Here is a 21829-nt window from a genome sequence, read left to right as displayed (position 1 = left end):
ACACGAATTCCTCAAGATTTATCTTCATTTGCAGAAGGTGAAATTATCACACCGTGCTGCTCGGTTTTTTGATCGCGTACCGACGCAAACGATCCAGCCTTTAATTAGACGATAGATGCTCGGAATCGTTGCGATCATTTTGTAAATGAAACAAACCGCGAAAGAAATCGTTCGGGTTATTTCCGTCCGTGAAAAATCGTGTGAAAATGAAGGGAGGGACGTCGGCGAGTCATCTGGCGGCTAAATTTTTCAAGGGAACCACAGTGATCGGTCGCGGGACCTAATGACACGGCGGGAGGAGTGGCGAAACGGGGTGCTAATTAAAAGTCAGCCGGAGGAATAGATTATCAGCGGTTCTAGGGCCGGTTCGCGAGAACCGGGGGACCAAGATGGAAACGAATACATGGGGCCCACCTCTCCCCGGGCCCCGATTTGACACTTCATCATTCGTCGAGGCCCGCGGGACCCTGTCATTAAAACGAGATTAGTCCCGTAATCGTAAACCGCGTCGGGGGAGGCTCATCTTCGCGATGCGCCTCGACGTTCCAAAGTGGTGAAACGCGTTGCTGACCGAGGGGGCGGGTCCGTTTTAATATGTTGCTTTATTGTGCATCGTTAAACGTTCCGGCCAGTATTAAAACCTGCCCGAAGAAGACTTGACAAGCTCCTGCGAATAATCTCCTTTGTGCGAATCGTCGCGTTTCATTAGCTGCAGAATATCGTTCGATGCGATTCTCGGCCGCTCTTACCATTTTTCCTGCTTCAATAGTAAAAACTATCGGAATATTTTTTGGATGGGATGATTCTCCTGAATTTTTCAAATAGAATAACATTTTTTTAAATATTACAAAGTTGTAGGATTTGTTTAAACTGCGTTTGAAGTGACCGCTCTTCTGAGGGTGATTTAACAGTTACGGTCAAACTTTCAACTTTAACAATTTTTTTCTACTCGAACCGCAAAAGCTATGCAAATGATTCTTAGCTAGGACGATTCTGTAAAGTCTACCGAATACAACGGTATATTTTTTGTGACATCAAAGATTCGTAGATTTGTTTAAAAATTATTTGGAGAGCTCGGTCTCCTTAGGGTTACTTAACACTTCCGATCAAATTCTCAATTTCAACAATTTTTTCTACTCAAACCATAAAAGCTACGCGAATGAAACTCAGCTAGAATGATTGTGCAGAGTCTCTCGAATACAACGGTATATTTTTGTGACATTATAGATTCGTAGATTTGTTTAAAAATGATTTGGAGCACTCGGTCTCCTGAGGGTAATTTAACACTTCCGATCAAATTCTCAATTTTAACAATTTTTTCTGCTCAAACCATAAACGCTACGCGAATGAAACTCAGCTAGAATGATTGTGCAGAATCTCTCGAATACAACGGTATATTTTTTGTGACATCAAAGATTCATAGATTTGTTTAAAAATTATTTGGAGCACTCGGTCTCCTGAGGGTAATTTAACACTTCCGATCAAATTCTCAATTTTAACCATTTTTTCTGCTCAAACCATAAAAGCTACGCGAATGAAACTCAGCTAGAATGATTGTGCAGAGTCTCTCGAATACAACGGTATATTTTTGTGACATTATAGATTCGTAGATTTGTTTAAAAATGATTTGGAGCACTCGGTCTCCTGAGGGTAATTTAACACTTCCGATCAAATTCTCAATTTTAACAATTTTTTCTGCTCAAACCATAAACGCTACGCGAATGAAACTCAGCTAGAATGATTGTGCAGAGTCTCTCGAATACAACGGTATATTTTTGTGACATTATAGATTCGTAGATTTGTTTAAAAATGATTTGGAGCACTCGGTCTCCTGAGGGTAATTTAACACTTCCGATCAAATTCTCAATTTTAACAATTTTTTCTGCTCAAACCATAAACGCTACGCGAATGAAACTCAGCTAGAATGATTGTGCAGAGTCTCTCGAATACAACGGTATATTTTTTGTCACATCAAAGATTCGTAGATTTGTTTAAAAATTATTTGGAGCGCTCGGTCTCGTGATGTCAAAGTTACGGTCAAACGTTTATTTTCAAAAATGCTATCTGCTCGAACCGTGGAGCCCACTGAATATACTATCGATCAGAAATTGTTAGGTGTTTTTTACGAGCGTGAACAGTACGAGTAACTTCTCACGGGCTCGTTAACATCGGGAAAGTCAGTCCGTTAACAGGTTAACAGGTTCAAACGGCCTCGGCCCTCGAAGCGATAGCAGCCAAACGATTGAAGAACCCGACAAACAAGGGTGCGAATCCAAAATCTCTGGTCGATGGAGCAGGGATCAAGTTCCCGGCGCGGCCAGGGCCACGAAGAAGCAATATTTGTTGAAGGGGTCCGAAACACAGCGAGCCCGATGCAATATTCCGAGGTGGTTATTTTTCCCCATCCCCTCCGTTGCAAGAGTGGCGGGAAAGTCCACCGGGGGAAGAGAGAGAAGACGCATTACCAGATTGGCCCGAGCCGATCGCATTCACCGGTCTTTTACATTCGCGGAAGCTTTTATTCGGTTGATTTGACTATACGCTTCGTATTCACGGCTCTCGATTTGATTTGCATTGATTGGAGTGCCCGCTTTCCCGATAACCGGCCCTGCACACCGTGTGCGCCTACGCTCGCGCCAGGATCAGGATCCTGGACCCTTTCGCTGCTCCGACTTTTTCCAACTATTAACGTTGAATTGTGTTTTTTCACGTTTGCTGCGTGCGAGGCTCGTTTGATCGCTGACAAGATGAGTGACAATTAGTTTGAAGAATTTCATACATTTGTAGAATTTGTGCAATATATACTCCGTTGCGATGATAGTTTCTGGCAATCCTGAATCCCTTTGCTGTTCGTCCTCTTTCGAATTACACTCCCTGTATTTGGGACTTCTTGAGTAAAAATCGGGACAAACTTCACCTTAGCAACCCAGGCATTTTTAACTCTTTTTTATAGAATCCTGTAGATCTTGGCAAGGAAATGCCAAAAATCCACATTTCAATGTGAGGAATTCACTAATTCAACAGTTGTGCGTGTTTAAAGTTGAGGGATTTTAAGCGTTTATGACAGGTAAGGGCATTTTCTCGTCAAGATCTGCAGGATTATATAAAAGTTAAAAATTTCTTGGTTGCCAAAAATCCAAGGATTTAAAGATAAACTAAGGATTTGAATCTACCGCCTTAGAACAGTTTGGATTGACTTTCGCGACGAGGAAGAGTCGAGAGAAGCTAGGAACGATCGTGGATATTCGCAACCCCCGTCCGCCCTTGGGATTTTGCGTGTCTGAAGTCAGTGATCGGTGTCGGGCGTCGTTTCGCGTGTCTAGCGTCTGGAATCTCGAAATTGTAGCCCGTTTTCGGGTAATTAAAGGATTCTAGAGCGTAACACACGAGGGTTGTTAGGCAAATAAAGACGCGGACGTGGGAAAGGTCCTGTTGCGTGTACGGAATCGTACTTCGGCGTTACTTCGCCCGGTTCCAGCTTGCATATTTTCGCACCCGTTGATTGCCCGAATGTGTGGCGAGCATTTAGCTCCAATTTAACAGGCTGCCGCGGCATCCTTCGAGGAACTTGTGAATCTGTTTCTGTTGTTTTTCGTGCATTTAACAACCCACCGTGTCCACGAACGACCATCTGCACCTTTCAACCGCGCTCCGCGGTCCCCCGTTCTAACGTTTCTCGATCGATCGTGACCAGAAGATTTGCTCAGGATGAAATCGTCTGGTTGGAAAACAAGATCTAGAATTCGACGAACGTGTACAGCGAATCACAATAATATCGGCACACTGTTTAAAGGACCTTTTTAATATTCTACCGATATGGATTTTTTCGAAAAGTCAGAACAATTAGTGAGAAAAAATTTGGAAAAACTGCAATTCGTCCGAAATACAGGGGAAATACTAAAAATTGTTGTTTACAACTTTCCTGTGTGGGCCTATATTATGTAATTATACATATTCTGAGAGTTACTATTAGATTTAGGACATATGAAGGTCGATACATTTGTGCGCAGATACTCTGTCGACTGACGATGCAAAAGGTAGGTCATTCCATTTAAGAAAACAATACTATTGTTACGATCTAGGAGAATATGACCTTCGGGTGACCTTCACCCAAATACGAGAACTTTCATCTGCATCAATAGCAAAGTGTGGCAGTGTTAGGTGGGATACGCTGTATGGATTTGTAAAAATTCGTCAATTTGTGCCCAAGGCTCAAACCCAGAAAACGAAAATCGGATTATCATGCAGATAAATAGTGGGAACGAGTAAATAACATTGTCAAGGGTTGAGAAAATTTTTAGCAAAGATGTGGAGGGGAGGAAGGTTGCGTCAGTTGCATGTCTCGGTCGCTTTGCCCCGTTCGAACCCGAACAATTCTGAAAAACCATTGTTCGAGGGTAGGGGGGAGGAGGATGGGTGGTTCCCCTTATCCCACAGGCACCCCATAGCCCGTATAAGGCGAGAGAGGCGATCGTCGGAGAGGCTCGTTGGCGCAATAAAAATTTGACACGATCGTCCACCGCGTCTCCCTTTCTCTCTGTCTCTCATGCTCGTTTTCTTTCTCTCTCGTTCCCGTGGCCAGGAGAGTGAAGAAAAACGGTCGACACGCAGAAGAGCGTTGCGAGACAGGGAGCAAGGGCAAGGGCAGGCTGCAGGGCCGAGTTTACGACTCGCGCTACGCGAGCCGGCCGAAAGGGACGACAGCGAAACTCGTTATTATCCGACCGTACTTCTTCGTGGTCTCGCCGAGAAGAAGACGGGCCCTGGACGTCGATGGCGACGCGCCAGTCCGTGAGCTCGATCCACGGGCCACTTTCAGACCATAAAGAGACAAAGGAGCGTTCTTCTTCTTCCAACCGGCCAGTAAACTCTCATTTTCGCGAGGTAGATACTGCCCACGGACGCGAAAGCACAGAAACTCCTAGCCGATCGCACGGAAACGGAGGACGCGAGGCTATCAAAGGGTTCTCGCTGGCAGACAATCGCAATGTCAGCGTTCAACGCAAGGGACAATGGCTTGTCGAGCACTGTAGACGGTACATTAGGTAGTAACATAAATTCGTCCCGTTTTCGTGGCGTGATTTCATTGTTCTGCCCACTTGACAGAGACAGGTGTCGCATGTTGGTGAAAAGTGAGGTAATACTGATAATATTATAAGTTCTACACTAGGTTTAACCATTCTTGTCGTTGCTTTATGAAAATAGCAAAAATGTATTTATTTAGATTTTCAGCCATTTTTATTGCAACATGTGCTCGAGGAAATAAATCTATTGAGACAGTAGTATGATTGTAGTCGCGAATAAAATCGTGCGGCGAGATGTTAAACATTGTCGTCACTACTATGCTACAGCGAATCCTCGTTACGAGTCAGTTGCGCGGTTCTGGCGACTGACTCTTAAACGAAATCTGAGGTTCTCGCCGAGCGTCGTATTTGAAATACACAGGGCACGCTGGAAACCTAATCGTCACATCCGTCTATAAGTCATAAGCCTATGACTACTAACCGATAGTGACAAGAAGACTGAGAAAATGTCTTTCTCCGATACAATGTTGCACTGACTCCAAATCGTAAGGTTGGCACTGACTCGTAACGAGAATTCACTGTATTTTCTAAATATCTTATTGGAGGACTCATGTCTTCATGGCTGCACCGGGACCGTCACTTTAAATCGAAAAATGGCGATTGATCTCTCCCGAGTAACTCCTCTGAAGACAAAGGGTTGCAGCAAGGCAAAGCCAGCGAAGAAGAGACAACGCTTTCGCCAGCCACGATCCGCGATAATTGCAAACATAACCGGGTACGAAACGCATCGAGTTTCGCAATCAGCTTTCCCCCGATATTTATTACAGTAACCTCGAGAGCTGACCTCTGGTACCAACCCCCAGCCGCAGGAACCAACGAATCATTCTGGTGGACGTTTCTCGATCCCAATTCGATATCACCGACGCAAACCGAAAGAAGGGTTGAGGATACTGAGAGAACCAGACGAAGAAGAAGAAGAAGAAGAAGAAGAGGATATATCGGTGATCGGTAATAAATTTAGAAAGAAATTGCCGGTCACCCCGGCGACCCATCGCGTCGGGAATGCTTGTTGTTTCTGGGGGTTGTCGAGAGAGGCCGAGGGATCGAAGAGGAAGCTCCGGACCCCGGCTGCAAAGCAAACAACAATAATAATTATTTGATGCGGCCCAGCATCTATCTGCGATGGGGCCGGTTCTACTCGAGTGACCTGTCAGCTGGCGTTGAATTAATGGCAGCCGAGATTTCGCGTGGAAACACAGCCGATCGACGGCACCGACGCGAGCTGATCCGAACACGGCGCAATGTGGAACTTATGGCAACCGGTGCGGCGAGCTGGTGCGAGGTCGTGGCTCACGATCGGTTCTGCTCGGAGCTAATGCAGAACGCTCTATCCTCGCTTCCACGTGTACAACTGACCGGAACAAGTATCGTTCAAGGAGAACTTTAGTTTGCACAGACGACAAAGCTCATCGAATCTTGAATGCAATTTTTACCAATTTTTTCAGAATATCAGAAGATTTTCGTAAAAGAAAAAGTTACTTCAAATGTCGTCACGAATTACCCCTTCCAAGGAAATACAAAATTTTTTTGGACATCCTGTAGATTAACAAAAATTTACTAAGAGCAGAAATGTTTTAGTTAACATCGCAGTATTTTTTCTATAATTGCAGTGATATAAAAATAAATTTGTATCGTCATTTTATGGAAGTTGCACATCTACTAATTCATTCAGCAACGAATTGACTATTATCTACGTTTAATGTATTAACAATAACTTTTTAAGCACCGGTCATTTTAACCACGCACGGTAGGAACAGGTATGCAAGAAGTGTCGGTAGGTTTGGTGTTAATAAGAAATGATGAAAAAAGAGATTCCTCGAAGATTTTCGTGAAACGAGCCGCGAAAATCGGTATTCGCACGAAAGCCCTGTGGCCTGTCTACAAGTATTTTTCCATGGATCGGTCTGTGGGAGCCATAACGCGTGCCCTTACGCGGAATTCAGTGGACGGCCTCGACAACTGTGGGAATGGCGGCCGTAACGATTCAAATTACTAATCACAGCGCTCGCGTGCTCACCGAGACGCCTGTTGCAAGCGCTCACGACCGAATTGTAGTGTTCACAACCGACAGAGATCCACGAGAAGGGGTGGTGCGTGCGGAATTACAGAAATTATGCTGCTACGCTTATGCCGCGACCATCTTTATTCCGCCGTGGCGATCTGCGTTGGTTCCACGTAAAACGCCCCTCAAATTTCATCAAATGTTCCTCATTGGGAACAACATTTATCTATTGTAATTATTCTATTGAACGGAATACGTTCCATTGTCATGTTGCAACACGACAAGGATCTCTATGGAAAATTGTTTCAATTTGCTCAAAGCTAGTATTCAGAACTGTTCGTTACCGTTTTTAACAGAATAGGATACACCATGATTAGACTGTATGCAGTACACGAATTGTTCGAATCTATTCAAAGCAACTGGAATAGTACATTTCACTGTTTTTCATTTCACTATAATGAAATAAAATTTATACGCGCAATCAAAGTCCTGAATGAAGAATCATAGAAGTATGTCTTCCATGATTGCAAAATCAGAAATGTACCAGTTTGAAAGCCCTGATATTATGAATACTTAACTCGATGATTTTCCGATGAGTCTATGAGAAGACGTAAATTCCTCAATCGACGACGCTACTCGATGCGACCTTATGATCCTTTCGGATGATTAATATTAGAATGGAGAATTGACGGTGCAAGAGGGAAAGGGAACTGTAGTGGTTGGTGTTCGATTCCGGAGCCTAAGCTAGTTATTCCTCATGCGGGAGTTGTAGTTGGACTGACTTCTTACCCTAACTCCACTCATGCACTCGGGGTGAGTTTGTGTGGAGTGGGGGTGTTCACGGTCGTCGGAGTCGCTGGATTTCGGCGGGTGAAATCACAGCTGTGGGCCCGATGTTCACCGGCCGGGGACCGTCGGATGCGACGCAACCTTGTAACCCACATTTTATGGCAGTACGGTCAGCTGTTGAGGGCGCGAGGAAAAGCTATAATGGGCAATTAGAAAAGGTTTCCTCGAAAACAGCCCTAGAGGCCCGTGTCATAAAACGTGTTGACCATCCGCACGCCAAATGTTGTTCGCATTTGTCGGCCGCAAGTAAAACTACTAAAAGCTACTGTAAAAAAGCTTCTGTAAAGCTACTGTCCCTATGGGTCGCTGGTCCCGTCTTGAAAAACCTAAATCTCTGTACATCCAGCATAGTTCTTCTCAGACAATCAACCTCCTTTCAACTACGACATCAAGCATAGAGCGTCCTATTTAAGACAATGCCCGTTGACGCACGTGATGCTTTTGTTTCTGTGCCAGGGGCTCTCCAAATATCTTTGCCTCGCACTCAAAGAGCACTTTTGCGTAGAAATTGAGAACAATGGAATCGATGCAATAATTTCGATAGTAGAATTTTATGGACAGACGGGACTGCAGCCGGGGAACGCCAAGCTACCTTTCCGGGTTGTCTGAGGATCGCAGGAGGATGCAACGTCGCGAGCATTCAGCCCAATCCGCCGAAAACCAACGAGGGTGGCGTTTCCTCCATTCTTGCATCATGGTATCCCCGCGCATACGTAAGTGCCTCCTCAGGGCTGTTGTTCAACCACGGAACAACGCAGAAACACGTCCGACTTACTGGGGATTAATGTCACCGGTAAGCACGGTCCACTCGATAATAGAAAACAGCATAAGCAGCGATAATGCACCCTTTAGACCACGGCCATGGGCTGCTCAACCCTCGACTGTCGAAGCAGCAAGCTCAATAACTTCGGGAAGTATTCTGGTTATCAACTTTCAAAATCTCAATTTGATTTCGCGTTTTCTTTGAGTACAAGTGCTCTTGAACGCGTGTCTCATTTTTTTTTTGTCTTCGATTAGCTGAAAGACCGGAATCATGGCAACACGTTTTTCTTAGAGCGTATAAATCAATGTGTAACGCACGTCATTTTTATTGATGTACTTGAAAAAAATAGTGCACGAAATCAGTAGGACGGATGAACATTACTTTTTATACACTATGTACTTCGAATACCCTCTAAAGTGTACGTCAAATTTTAATCCGAATGGTTTAGCAGTTCTCCAGGAAAAAATTCCTAAAAATCAAAATTCACCTGTGACACATGTCTGCATTATTTGCAATACAACCGTATTTTTATAGTCTTTAAATGCAATTACTATTTTGCATTTCTTCTACATTTTTGAACATTCAACATTGAAATTGTACATCCTTGAACATTGAACATTTAACACCGAACATTGAAATTGTACATCCTTCAACATGGAACATTCAACACTGAAATTGCATATCCTTGAACATGGATCATTGAGCGTTCAACATTGAAATTGTATATCCTTGAACATGGAACGTTGAAATTATACACCCTTGAACATGAAACATTGAAATGTACATCCTTGAACATGGAATATTAAAGTTGTACATCCTCGAATATGGAATACTGAAATTGTACATCCTTCAACATGGAAAAGTCAACATTGAACATTGAAATTGTACATCCTTGAACATTGAACATTGAACATTGAAATGTACATCCTTGAACATGGAATATTAAAGTTGTACATCCTCGAATATGGAATACTGAAATTGTACATCCTGCACCATGGAAAAGTCAACATTGAACATTGGAATTGTACATCCTTGAACATTGAACATTGAACATTGAAATTGTACATCCTTGAACATGGAACATTGAAGTTGTACATCCTTGAACATTGAACATTTAACACCGAACATTGAAATTGTACATCCTTGAACATTGAACATTGAACATTGAACATTGAAATTGTACATCCTTGAACATTGAACGTTGAACATTGAAATATACATCCTTGAACATGGAATATTAAACTTGTACATCCTCGAATATGGAATACTGAAATTGTACATCCTGTACCATGGAAAAGTCAACATTGAACATTGAAATTGTACATCCTTGAACATGGAACATTGAAGTTTTACATCCTTGAACATGGAACATTGAAGTTGTACATCCTTGAACATGGAACATTGAAGTTGTACATCCTTGAACATTCAACATTGAACATTGAAATTGTACATCCTTGAACATTGAACATTGAACATTGAAATTGTACATCCTTGAACATGGAACATTGAAATTGTACATCCTTGAACATTGAACATTGAACATTGAAATTGTACATCCTTGAACATGGAACATTGAAATTGTACATCCTTGAATATGGAACATTGAAGTTGTACATCCTTCAACATTGAACATTGAAATTGTACACCCCTGAACATTGAACATAGTTCGTTGAATATTGATGCGAATATTGAACATTGAACAGTGAACGTCAATGAACAAGTACATCCCTGAACATTCAGCAGAATCTGCATTTCAATTATTATTATAAAGGCATATACACACGCTTCGTACAGAACTCAGTAGTTCTAGTGTTAATGGGAGCGGGGGTAGATGTTTTGGCGACCGATGATCTCGGGAAAAGTCCTCCCATAGCGTTCCAGGCCAGTTAGGGTAAACTCTCTGCCGTGTGCATGGTCGGAGGGGGGGTCCAGGTTCTCACGTTCGCGTGCAGCCGAGGGTAAAATAGTCGGCGGAGCGGAGAGGGCGGTTTGCAAATAAGAAATGCAAAAGCTGGGAAGCCCGGGTCCGGGGCCGAACCAGAGCGGGCGAAACCACCTTAAATACAGGTCACGCGTGTTTTGGTCTGCCGTTTTCTTTTCCCTCCTTGCGCACGTCCTTCTCGTTGCTATCCTCCTTTTTTCTCTCCCTCTCTCTCTCTCTCTTTCTTCGCTCACCGATGCCGTGTTTACCTGCTGTCCGCGCACAAAAGTCATCGTTAGAAGGATTCCTCTCCTGGATGGGAACGCGGCAGCGCCGTAACTTCCACTGGGCTGCAGAACTGAATCGCCTAATTATCGGCCCTGATTTTTATTGGGTCCGCGCACGTCAGATCCACGAATCCCGGGGAAACGATTGTTTTATTCAATTTAATGTTTCTTGATTAATGCAAACGCGTCCTGGTTTGTTCTATACCGAATTTTTAATTCATATTTCTCGAATCGTTATTCCCTGCACAAATTCATTCCTGGCCTTTCTTCATTTTATTATTATTAATTTCAGTCTATTTCCAAGAGATCGCATTAATAATGGAGTTATACACTCGTACAATTTATACTTGACGGTTTGTTGATAATACGTTACTTTTTAACTCAAATTTAGCATGGCAGTAACTTAAGTATGTGTATACATATACAAGGTGTTCCAGAACTGTACTTCCTTGATTCCTAAGGTCATTTGAAGTAACATTTTCCTTTGCGAAAATGTTCTCCGTGGCTTTGTTGACGAGTTATTAACGAAAAACACAGACCAATCAGAGCGCTGGTACTGCGGACGGATTCCGGTTCGGCCAATGCCATCGCCGCGCTCAGCGGGAGCTGTGCTCCGATTGGCCCGTGTTTTTCCTTAATAAGTCCTGAACAGAGTTGCGGAGAAGATTTTCGCAAAGGAAAAAGTTACTTGAAATGACCTCGGGAATCATCCCTTTCAAGGAAGTACATTTTTGGAATACCCTATATAGATACAGACATACTACTGTCGCGTGATTTTCTCCGTATGTAACGACGATTTTCCTTTGTTGGATTAACACTTTTATAATAACAATAAGTTATATAAATTCCTCGGTAAATTCTAGTTCCCCCAGGAGTACTTTTATGCAACATAGCGACAACAACGTTACGTAAGAAAAGCAGCGAGTTTCCCGAAGAACTATAAACCAAAAGATTTCGACTGCTGCACCGGGGATCGAAAATTCACCAAAAGTCCGTCGAAATAATAGTCTTGAAAATCGAGAAGGTCAGAAATGTGTTCGGACCGGGCCAACTTCTGGTAAAACAGCCGACAAACAAGAAGAATCATCGCGGGTTCCCGTTTCGTAACAGCGTGCACCGTGTTCTTGCGTAACGATGACAGCATTATGCCGGTGTCAGCGGCAGCAACGATGATTAATCGATCGCTGGTCACAAATATCCCGGATTCCGTGACTCGACAGGGCTACCGGCGGCTACAAGAAGAGGAAGTCGATGAATAACACCTCGGCCACCGTAATATTCGGGGGACAAAGCCCCGTGGAAGCCTCCGGGCGTCCATTAATAAAAATCATACGATCGTTAGAGCGAAAATATTTACAGTGATCGGACACTGTCGGCGTTCCTTCTTCTTGCTCCCATGTAAATTGGAACGATTGTCGAACTTGCTAGTTAAGGCTCACAGAACGTTAGAGCATGATCATGCTTGTCGGGAAGTCATGCTGTTGGAAAGGGCCGGGCAGGTGTCTGCAGAAGTATCAACCTGACCAAAAATATTTTTCAGTTCAAAGTATCAGTAGACTGCGGATGTTTATTTCCACTGGTAGTAGTCATTAGTAAATTCTGCCGTGTTTTATATTAATTCATTGAACATTTTCATCAATCTAATTATCAGACCCTCTAATTAATATGAAATTGTTATCACTAGGTTGCGGATCTTTAAGCATTCATAACAAAATTGAGTAGATGAAATTTGAAATTGTAGGAAAATTTCAAATGTCAACATACTATTTCTCATGTATTAAAATTAGCAGAAGAAGAAGAAGAAGAACAAGAAGAAATAACATTCTACTTAGTTTCTATTTCTTGTAATCGACGCGGACAGTTTTTATATTGCATAAAAATCTCTTTTGTGTCCCGTTTTGATTACTGTGCGAGGCCAACAGTGTTGAATAATCGCAATAGGTCGCAGATCGTTTTAAACAAATTGTTACAGCATCTCGGCCCCGTTTTTCGAATAGAAAATGGCTCCGACGAGAGTCGTGGATAAAACGTCGACAGGGAGATTGGAGGTTTAATCGTCGAGCGGTGAGTCTCGAGTTCTTTTCTGCTGTCGAGCCCCGAAAAACGGGTCCACCTGGGAATTTCTCAAGATGAAATTGATTCGTATACGCGAGAGAAGCGTTTCGCGGCGCGCGGCGCGGCGCGGCGATGTCCGTAGGTATGGCCGTTCGCCGTGGCATCATTCATCTCGCTGCTATACTATTAGTACAGTTATTTATGGTGAAAAAGTGTATAGATCGGCCGACACCTATTATGTATCGGATCCGACGGCGTCCCGCCGGTGATTTATGCCGGCCTGCAAATTGCCGCTTGTCCTTTGTGAGAGCCAGCAAAGCGACTCTGATTAAATCCGACCCGCGGCCGTGGTTTAACGACGTTTAGGACAAAATCCTCCGAAGAAAATCGACCTACTGGAGTCGATCCTATCTCACGCGGCTCTGCGGGACACTCCGTTGTCTTTTGATTCGTTTTTCTGCCCCCCATATGAGAGGAGATACAATATTTGTGGACCAGAACTGTTTCTATTGTACTCTTGGGTGGATCTCGTAAATCTGATTATCCTGTATTTAGCAATAATTTGGTTCACATTATTTGACATTAACAGTTTGTTTGCTGCTTTAATAGGGGCATTTGTCCGCAAAGGGTTAAGAGAGTATTCTGGTTTACAGTTTCATTTGTAGGGTTTCTTCGAGATTTTTTGAAAGCTACCAAAAGACGCTTTTTCAATAACTTTTGGGTATGCGTGTTGTTTTTCAAGTCGGAACACTCGAAATTGTAACAGTTACGCTACCTTGAAGAAGTCCTTTACTTCAAACTTCGGTAATTTTGTTCGGCACAAAAAATAATTCGGCAGGATTTCTGCATTTACGCTATAAGAAACTACAATAAAAATCAATTTTACTAAAGTTCTCGGCTAGAATACGTTTTCAAGTGGCCCGTTTTAACCAAAACACAGTATAGCTTATCATAAATACGTACTGAAAATTGATAATTTTCGTAAACAATTGCAGCGTAGAAGTTGCTGTAATTACAACGGTATCGGAAGATCGAATTACATACGGCACAATTGTCCGATATAAATTAACTTCCAATGAGTTTACCAACTATTTATTTGAACCCCGGCAAAGCCCTTCGGAAATAAACGTATTCACGTACGTTCCACCGCACGACCCGCGTTCGCCTCTATTTCTATTCACCCGGTCTATCGCTTTGACCCGTTAAATAAATCCACCACGGCGAACCCGCCAAAATTCCCTGCATAGTGTGCTTCCATCGCGGTCGAACGTGCCGAGTAATTATCGAAATTACTGGGTCCGATTTTATCCTGGTATATTACATAACGAATGTTAAACTTCGGTAACTGCAGTCGTGGAGATCCACTAAAGTCCACCAAATATCAAGCCCGATGGCCGTTAAACTTCAATAATTTCGGTCGCATAGACCACAAAAATATTAGAAACGTATACTTCAATAACAGTGAAATGGTACACTCAACTCAAATTTTTATTCAAATTTAAAGTTTTACATTCAGTTATATTATAAATTCAAAGTTGAACTCAAATTCAGAAAACGTTCATTTTTGTGTACAACAATGTTCAATGTTCAAGGATGTTGCGTCCCAATGTTCAATTCTTCAAGGATATTCAACTCTAATGTTCAATGATGTTCGATATTCAATTCGCATCGACTAATATTCAATGTTCAAGGATGTATAGTTTCAATGTTCAATGTCCAAGGATGTTGCATTCTAATGTTCAATGTTCAAGGATGTTTTATTCCAATGTTCAATTTTCAACGATGTTCAACTCTAATGGTCAATCATGTTCGATGGTCAATGCGCAACGACCAATGTTCAATATTGAAGGATGTGTGGTTTCAATGTTCAATGTTCAAGGATGTATACTTTCAATGTTTAAGGATGTTATATTCCAATGTTCAATGTTCAAGGATGTTGCATTCTAATGTTCAATTTTCAGGGATATTCAACTTTAATGTTCAATGATGTTCGATATTCAATGTGTAATGACCAATGTTCAATGTTCAATGTTCGAGGATGTACAATCTCAATGTCTAGTGTTCAAGGACGTCCTATTTCAATGTTCAAGGATGTTCAACTGCAATGTTCGATGTTTAAGCACAATTGAATTCTCAACGTTTAAGGACGTCCAATTTGAATGTTCAATATTCAATGTTCAGGGATGTTCAACTTTCCAAGGATGTTCAAATTTGATGTTCAATGTTGAGGGTGAACATGGACGTTTAAATTCGAAGTTAAACTCAAACAATAAGGTTTTAACCCATAGCTTGCAGTACTTAACCACTAGTACCACCATCGGGCAGCAAATACTGCAGCTTTGTTGCACTCACGTCAAAAGCGTCAGCTCAAAAGCAACCGTAAGAATTTTACACACAATTTTATTTTTAGAAATTTCCATCGAAAGAAACAACTCCGCGCGCAACTTCGACGCGAAAACCCGCAGCTAAAAATGAAAGTCTTGAAGACAGCAATTACCGCGCGGCATAACGGGGCGATCCCAATCTGCAACATTGTATCTCCCCGGTCGATCCTTGAGACTTCATTAATCAATCTCCAGATCCCGAGGGAACAGCTCGCGTCACTTGTATAGCAAAAACCTGTGGCCCGAGGATCGTTAACAAGTCCGAGCGCGAGATCTGAGAGTCCGGCGTTGGATCTCTACTTGTCGTTGTCGTCGAGGAACTTGAAGTGGAAGGTGGGATACCGTCGGAGCCGGAGCAGCTCGTGCTCGGTCTGCAGCTCGAGCAGCTCCGCGTAATTATCCTGGAGCTTCTTGATCAGATCGGCTCGCCTCATCACCAACCTGATCGTGATCTTCGTGTGCTGGCGTTGCCTCGCCTCGGCGATACGATCGCGGCGCAACTCCATGTCGCACCTCGACACGTTCAGATCGAAGATCCGCTGATCGAGTTCCTCGTTCTTGCTTTTGGTGATCGCGATTTCCTTCTGGATCGAGGCCAGCCGAGTTCTGTGGTTCTCGATCATCTTCTCGCACTGCGCCTTCGCCATGTCGATGTCCACGTTCATGTTCGCCAGGGTCTTGTTGTCCGGCAGACCTCTGGCTTTTCGCTTCAGGTATTGCTGCATCTCTTTTGTCACGGTCACGACATCGAGGAAATGCAAGTCCTCCTGCATGTCGCTTAGTTGCTTTCTCCGACAACCGTGGACCCACTCTTTTAGGAGAATACCTGGAATAGGGGATGTGGTCGATAGGGTTGAATGTTGGAGGTGGGTGTTCAGTGATATTCAGTTATGTCCAGTGATGTTCTGCACAGTAGTGCCCAGTGATACTCAGCGATGTCAGGTGATGTTCAATGATATTTATGTTTGTCCAGTGATGTCAAGTGATGTTCTGTGATATTCAATGATGTTTACTGATATCTAATGATATGCCGTGATGTTCGTGATGTTCGGTGAAAGTGCCCTTGCACCCACCACATATCAAGCCGTCAGTTCCCTAACATGCCCGGAACCCTCCGCTACCAACCGTAAAAAATCAATACCCCAAAACTCACCTCGTTTGAAGTCCAACAGTCTCGACAGAGCCTCCAGCTTGCACCTGCCAGCCTCCTCTATCAATGTGTTCACCGCCAGTATCTCGTCCCTGGTGACCAACAATACGTTCGTAGTATCATCGATGTCTCCACTTAACTCGATCTCTACTTGTCCCATCTTCATCACGAACTGCATCTCGATATCTAACTCAGCTGTCGTCCGCTGCCGTCGATTCTCCCCAAGATTCTCCTTCGCTTGTTCAACATCGGCCATGCACTTCTCGATCTTCTTCTTGAACCCTTCCATCACCTTCTCGGTATCCGCAATCTCCGCCTCCTTCGTCCTGATCTTCAACTCCGACTCTATCTTCAGTCTCCTCAATTTAACTAATTGCTCCCAATAAGATGACTCCAAGGTCACCGGGAGGACATTGGGCCGCATATCCAGATGATCCAGAGCCCTGAGGTACTCTTTAGAATCGGTAGGAAGGTACACGGCTCTACCTTTGCTGGCCACGTGAGCCGCTAGGTCTGCAAGCTCGGAGGAACTTAGGTGTTTTAGACTGACTCTGGGACGACGCTTATATTGATGTTCGAGCAGTTCAAGGTGGAACTTGTTAATCGAAGCAAACTCGTTCTTGAACTTTTTCGATAGAGTCTTCTCGCGGTTCGCCATTATCTCGTGCTGCGACCTCAGTTCTCGGTGCAGGTTCACGAAGGTTTCCGAGTTGCTGCGCAGAATGGTCTCGTATTTCTGTTTCTCGGAGATCTGCTGCTTGATGTCCGCTTCCTCGCGCAAGGACACTATCCGATGATAGTTTCGCAGGCAACCACGGACGTATCGCAGGTGCATCTGGTTTATGGCTGACTCCATCTGCATCTTCAGCTGTGGGGTTAAAGATACCGTTATAAACAAGATACGAAATTAACTATTTAACTTTCTTTGATAAATGACAAATGACTAGACAGTACCTAAACTATGAGTAAAGTAAAAATAATGGTTCGCATAAAACCGAAGATAAGAATGGAAATTTGCCAGGAGGTCAGCAGTCTATGGGATCGCACGATGTAGACAAGTGTTTAGGGTACTTACGTAAAACAATTCGTCGAGTTTCCCATTGAATTTGTCGATCCCGTCCTGCAAGAGTCCCATGACCTTGGTGTACTCCGCCTCCAGCATCCTGTGGTACCTCTCCCGTTCCTCCATCAAGAACTGCACATCTTTTTCGTACTTCTTCACCGCGAGTATGTCGTCCTCGTTGTAGTCTTCCGGCGTCTTCTCGAGCATGCAGGCGGGCTTGGGAACGTCTATCTTGATGACGTCCTCCCATCGAACCTCCAGCACGCCGTCCATCATCGTCATTAAGGCGCGTTCGCGAAAATCATCGGCCAGCAACAACAGCCTGATCCGCTCGGCCTCGGCCGCCTGCTTGTCTAGGAGTTCTTGTTGCGACGGTGAAACGTACGGTCTCGCCTTCACCTCGTGATCGAACACCTTGACAACGCCTTCTGGGCTCTCCTACGCAGAGAAATGAAGATTGCCGGGACCTACGATCCAACTGAAGACAATGTATCTGATGTTCGATCGCTGAACGGATCTCTGCGTCTTCGAAATGAAGTATTTCGAATCGATAGATTCAAGTATCAATTCTGTGCGATGATGATGGTCTTCTTAACTTTTTTATCATTGATACGGCACTGGAGAATCAAATTATAGGGTATCATAGCTGACCAACTCTCAATATATTCTATTCCCTAATATTCAATATTTCCTATTCCTTAATATTCAATATTCAATAATCTCTATTCCTTAATATTCAGTATTCAATATTCTCTACTCCTTAATACTCAACATTCATATTCTCTATTCCTTAATATTCAATATTCAATATTTCTTAATATTCAATATTCAATATTCCGTATTCCTTAGTATTCAATATTCAATATTCAATATCCCCTATTCCATAGTGTTCAATATTCCATATTCCCTAATATTCAGTATTCAATAGTCCCTATTCCATAATATTCAGTATTCGCCATTATTTATACACAATATTTTCTATTCCTTATCTGTAATATACACTATTGTCTGTTACCAATATTCATTATTTCTAGACCTCAATATTCCCTATTCCGCATCTTTAGAATGTACTGTGTTTTGTTCACAATATTCCTTGCTTCCTATTGTGAATATTCCCGATTCACTGTTCCCAGCATTTCTAATTCCCAACGTGTTTAAATTCTCACGCTTATCACAATTTAATAAATTCTATACTACGCCGTCTACATGTTAATTTACCATACGTCCAAAACACTAACCTGCCAGTGCCAAGTAGGATCGACAGGTATATAAGACACTCTTCCACCGAACATGGTCTGCAGCTCAGAATTGATATAACATATTCTCTCAATCCTTTCTCTGATCACGTTCATCTCCCTCTCCTTCAGAGCATACACCTGCTCAAACGCTGTATTAAAGTAACTCCGAATTTTCGCACAATCGTTCAACAAAAACCGATTGTTCAACATCACGTGATCGAATCCGTACGACTCCAATTGAGAATAATTGGGCGTCTGCTCTATGAACCGGTACACAATAGTTCCTACACAATAAACAAACAACATAATCTTTTATTATTATAAACGCTGCTCCGACAGTCCTTCAATACAAAAGATTATTCTTTGAGATTAATGCTTTAATATTATTCTGTCCTACGGAAACTGTAACTAACGTTAAAACGAGTTCAAAGACCTATTACACTGTAACCTTGAGATAACCTTCAGATGACATACAATTCAAAAGGTTTAGTTCTATCAGCCTAGAGATTAATACAGAAAATGAATTTAAATTAATTAAGAAGATTAAGGCTGTCAAGCTCGTAGGATTAATGAGTAGATCCAATGATGACAACAATACTAATACAATAGTAATAACAAACGTAAACAAAATAATACAAAACCGTATCGTTGTCATCACTGGATCTAGTTAATAAACTTATCAGTTTGACAATGCTGGTCTTATTTCGAACGTGCGGTTACATTTTATAATGACAAACTTTTAGAATCAAGGTCATCTGAAGGTCACAGCGCAATAACATGCCTTTCAATTAATCTTGGCGTTGGCTACAGCTCTGCAAAATCCAAAATAAACGATGCCACTCGAGAATGAAATAAAACATCCTGGACTACTTAGTCATTGACAAACATTTTCCAAAATTTTGTTTTCAATGTTTTTAAAAATCCTCACCATCCATAGCCCTCTGCCTAGCCAGCTCCTCCTCAGAGATCCCCTTCTCTTCTTCCTCTTCCTCCAGCCACATATCCATCTTCATGTGCTCCCCTTGATGCAGCGTCATGCACTTGTTAATCTCCATTTCTAGCTCCTCAGCAGTATACAGCTGCCAAGGACGAAAAGTATCCTCTTCGAGGATCATCTGCACACTGTCCTTCGAAAACTGCGCATACTGCAGCAGATCCTTGGTCGTCGGATCCTCAGCAACCGAAGGATAATTCACCACCGTTCTCTCACCAAAGATGGCGGTCAGAGCCTTGCCCAGCACCTCCTGAGGCTCCCAGAAAGTCTCCTTCAACCAATTCGACACCCTCTTCATCTCACGAATGTTATGCTCAAGCTCTAGACGAAGATCCTCGCACTGATTGCGGCTGGTTTGCAATTTATGATCCCGTCCAGTTCGGTCGAGATCGAACGCTGCCACCGGAAGTCTCTCGATTTCAGGACAGCTCTCGTTCGCGTCCAGCAGAGCCTTCACCTTGGCCTTCAGCACCTCGAAGTCCTGCAAAATCTGTGCCCTTTCTTCCTCGCTCTGGGCCGTTTCTTTTTGCAACTGGACTTCCTTCCTCCATTCGGTCCACGTCTTGTTCTCGAACCCCTCTGAATCGGGGAACTTGTGCGTCGAACCTGACAGCATTTCTAGGGCCTCCGCACCCAAATTAGTATAATCGGAATGGATCTTCTTACGGTTCTTGTCGTAGAGAGTGTAGTCCACACGGTGCAAGGCTGGCTGGCCCTGTGCAGAACTCGGGGATGGATTATCCTGCGCTGGAGGAAGAAGGAGGCACGAGATTTATTGCAGCTGAAGTGTGAATCGTATGTTTTGTTAACGCTGGCTTTGCATTCCTCGTAATCCCTTGTAAGTTGAATTTCAGCGGTGTAATGGAAAAAGTAATATTTTGCTTCTATGTGCCTTCTATGTTAAGAACATTTTTGTTTTTGGTGGAACCTTTGCCAGAATATTCGGGACATTTTTCCGATCAAAACGAGCCCAAACACGACACAATTCGAAAGGTGTGCGTTTGTTTAATTCACGATTTAGCAGAACCTCCATTATCCGAACTGACGTCTCAACTTTCCTCAAATTGCACCCTCCTCAGTTCATTGTAGAGATTCATTGTACAAATCAGTAAAAATCTAATCTAGCACCGTCCCAACACTCGTGTGTCCCATTCACTAGTTCGGATAATCGAGGTTCTACGAAATCGTGGATTAAACAAATAAATCTGATCCAAACTATGTCATGTTTGGGCTTATTTTAATCAGAAAAATTCCACGAATACGCCAAGAAAAATTTCATTGAAAAAATCATTGAAAATAAAACACCTCTAATCGAGAAAAACTGTGTAGAGTGTAAGTAACATTCCCAACACTTTTACAAATGTACTACATAATTAACCACAGACCTAACACCGCAATTAAACCAAAGTTTACTGCTAGAATACAAAAATTGAAGGAATTTCGTGTATCATTCTGAATTCTAGACAATTTTTAAAGGACGCAAAATATTTTTATTTGGCTTCTGCACCTTGCAACCCGTCATTTTTATTTTTCGTAGGAATTTTCTTGCCCTACCTGCCCCAGAACGAAAACCTCTAAAAGCTAAAAAACGAACCTGTTTCATGGCGACCATGGAGCCATCATACCCCAAAACAACGACCAGATCTCCAGCTCTGTTAACAATAGCCTTCACACCGCCAAAGTCCGATCTATGGTGCGACATGAAATAAGCAACCACTTTCCTCAGCGTCTTGTCCCTCACATAAACTAAACCGTCGAAGGCAGTGGTAGTTAACCACTGTCTGTCAACAAACAAATTCGCCTGCTTGACATGGTGACCAGTCAATAAACCATCCACTATGGCGACACTCCTGAAATCCTGAATCGTCTGGACCCGCAGCTGCCGGGACAAATATGGCGTTCCTATGAGCGTCATTGGGTTCGAGGGATGATACCATAAGTTCTTATAGATTCCAGGTAGATCCAAAGTCTCTGTAGACTCGACGATCAGATTTTCGTCTTCTGGAACGACGTACACTTTCAGGCGCTGGCCTACTGTC

General features: G+C 43.0%; 1 protein-coding gene across 1 annotated transcript; it reads right to left on the bottom strand.

Moving 5' to 3' along the window:
- Positions 1-15641: 15641 nt before the first annotated feature.
- On the bottom strand, positions 15642-20887 carry LOC143355871 (cilia- and flagella-associated protein 43). Its single transcript, XM_076791040.1, has 6 exons — positions 20845-20887; positions 19725-20537; positions 18797-19080; positions 17571-17996; positions 16499-17363; positions 15642-16171 (listed from the first exon to the last, which is right to left on the bottom strand). Exons 1-6 carry the CDS (start codon positions 20885-20887, stop codon positions 15642-15644), a joined length of 2961 nt encoding a protein of 986 aa, XP_076647155.1.
- Positions 20888-21829: the final 942 nt, after the last annotated feature.

This window comes from Halictus rubicundus, chromosome 7 (genome assembly GCF_050948215.1).
Source record: "Halictus rubicundus isolate RS-2024b chromosome 7, iyHalRubi1_principal, whole genome shotgun sequence".
NCBI classification, from domain to species: domain Eukaryota; kingdom Metazoa; phylum Arthropoda; class Insecta; order Hymenoptera; family Halictidae; genus Halictus; species Halictus rubicundus.
Note: the sequence above shows the minus strand (reverse complement) of the source record. Positions and strands in the feature narration are given on the sequence as shown.

What these genes read in the sequence shown, in the direction of transcription:
- LOC143355871 (XM_076791040.1), bottom strand. Translation starts at nt 20,887, where the DNA reads ATGAATCTCTACAATGAACTGAGGAGGGTGCAATTTGAGGAAA. An exon ending in GAGGGTGCAATTTGAGGAAA is followed by an intron (nt 20,538 to 20,844) that starts GTTGAGACGTCA and finishes TTCTTCCTCCAG; the next exon opens with CGCAGGATAATCCATCCCCG. An exon ending in AACTCGACGAATTGTTTTAC is followed by an intron (nt 17,364 to 17,570) that starts GTAAGTACCCTA and finishes TTAACCCCACAG; the next exon opens with CTGAAGATGCAGATGGAGTC.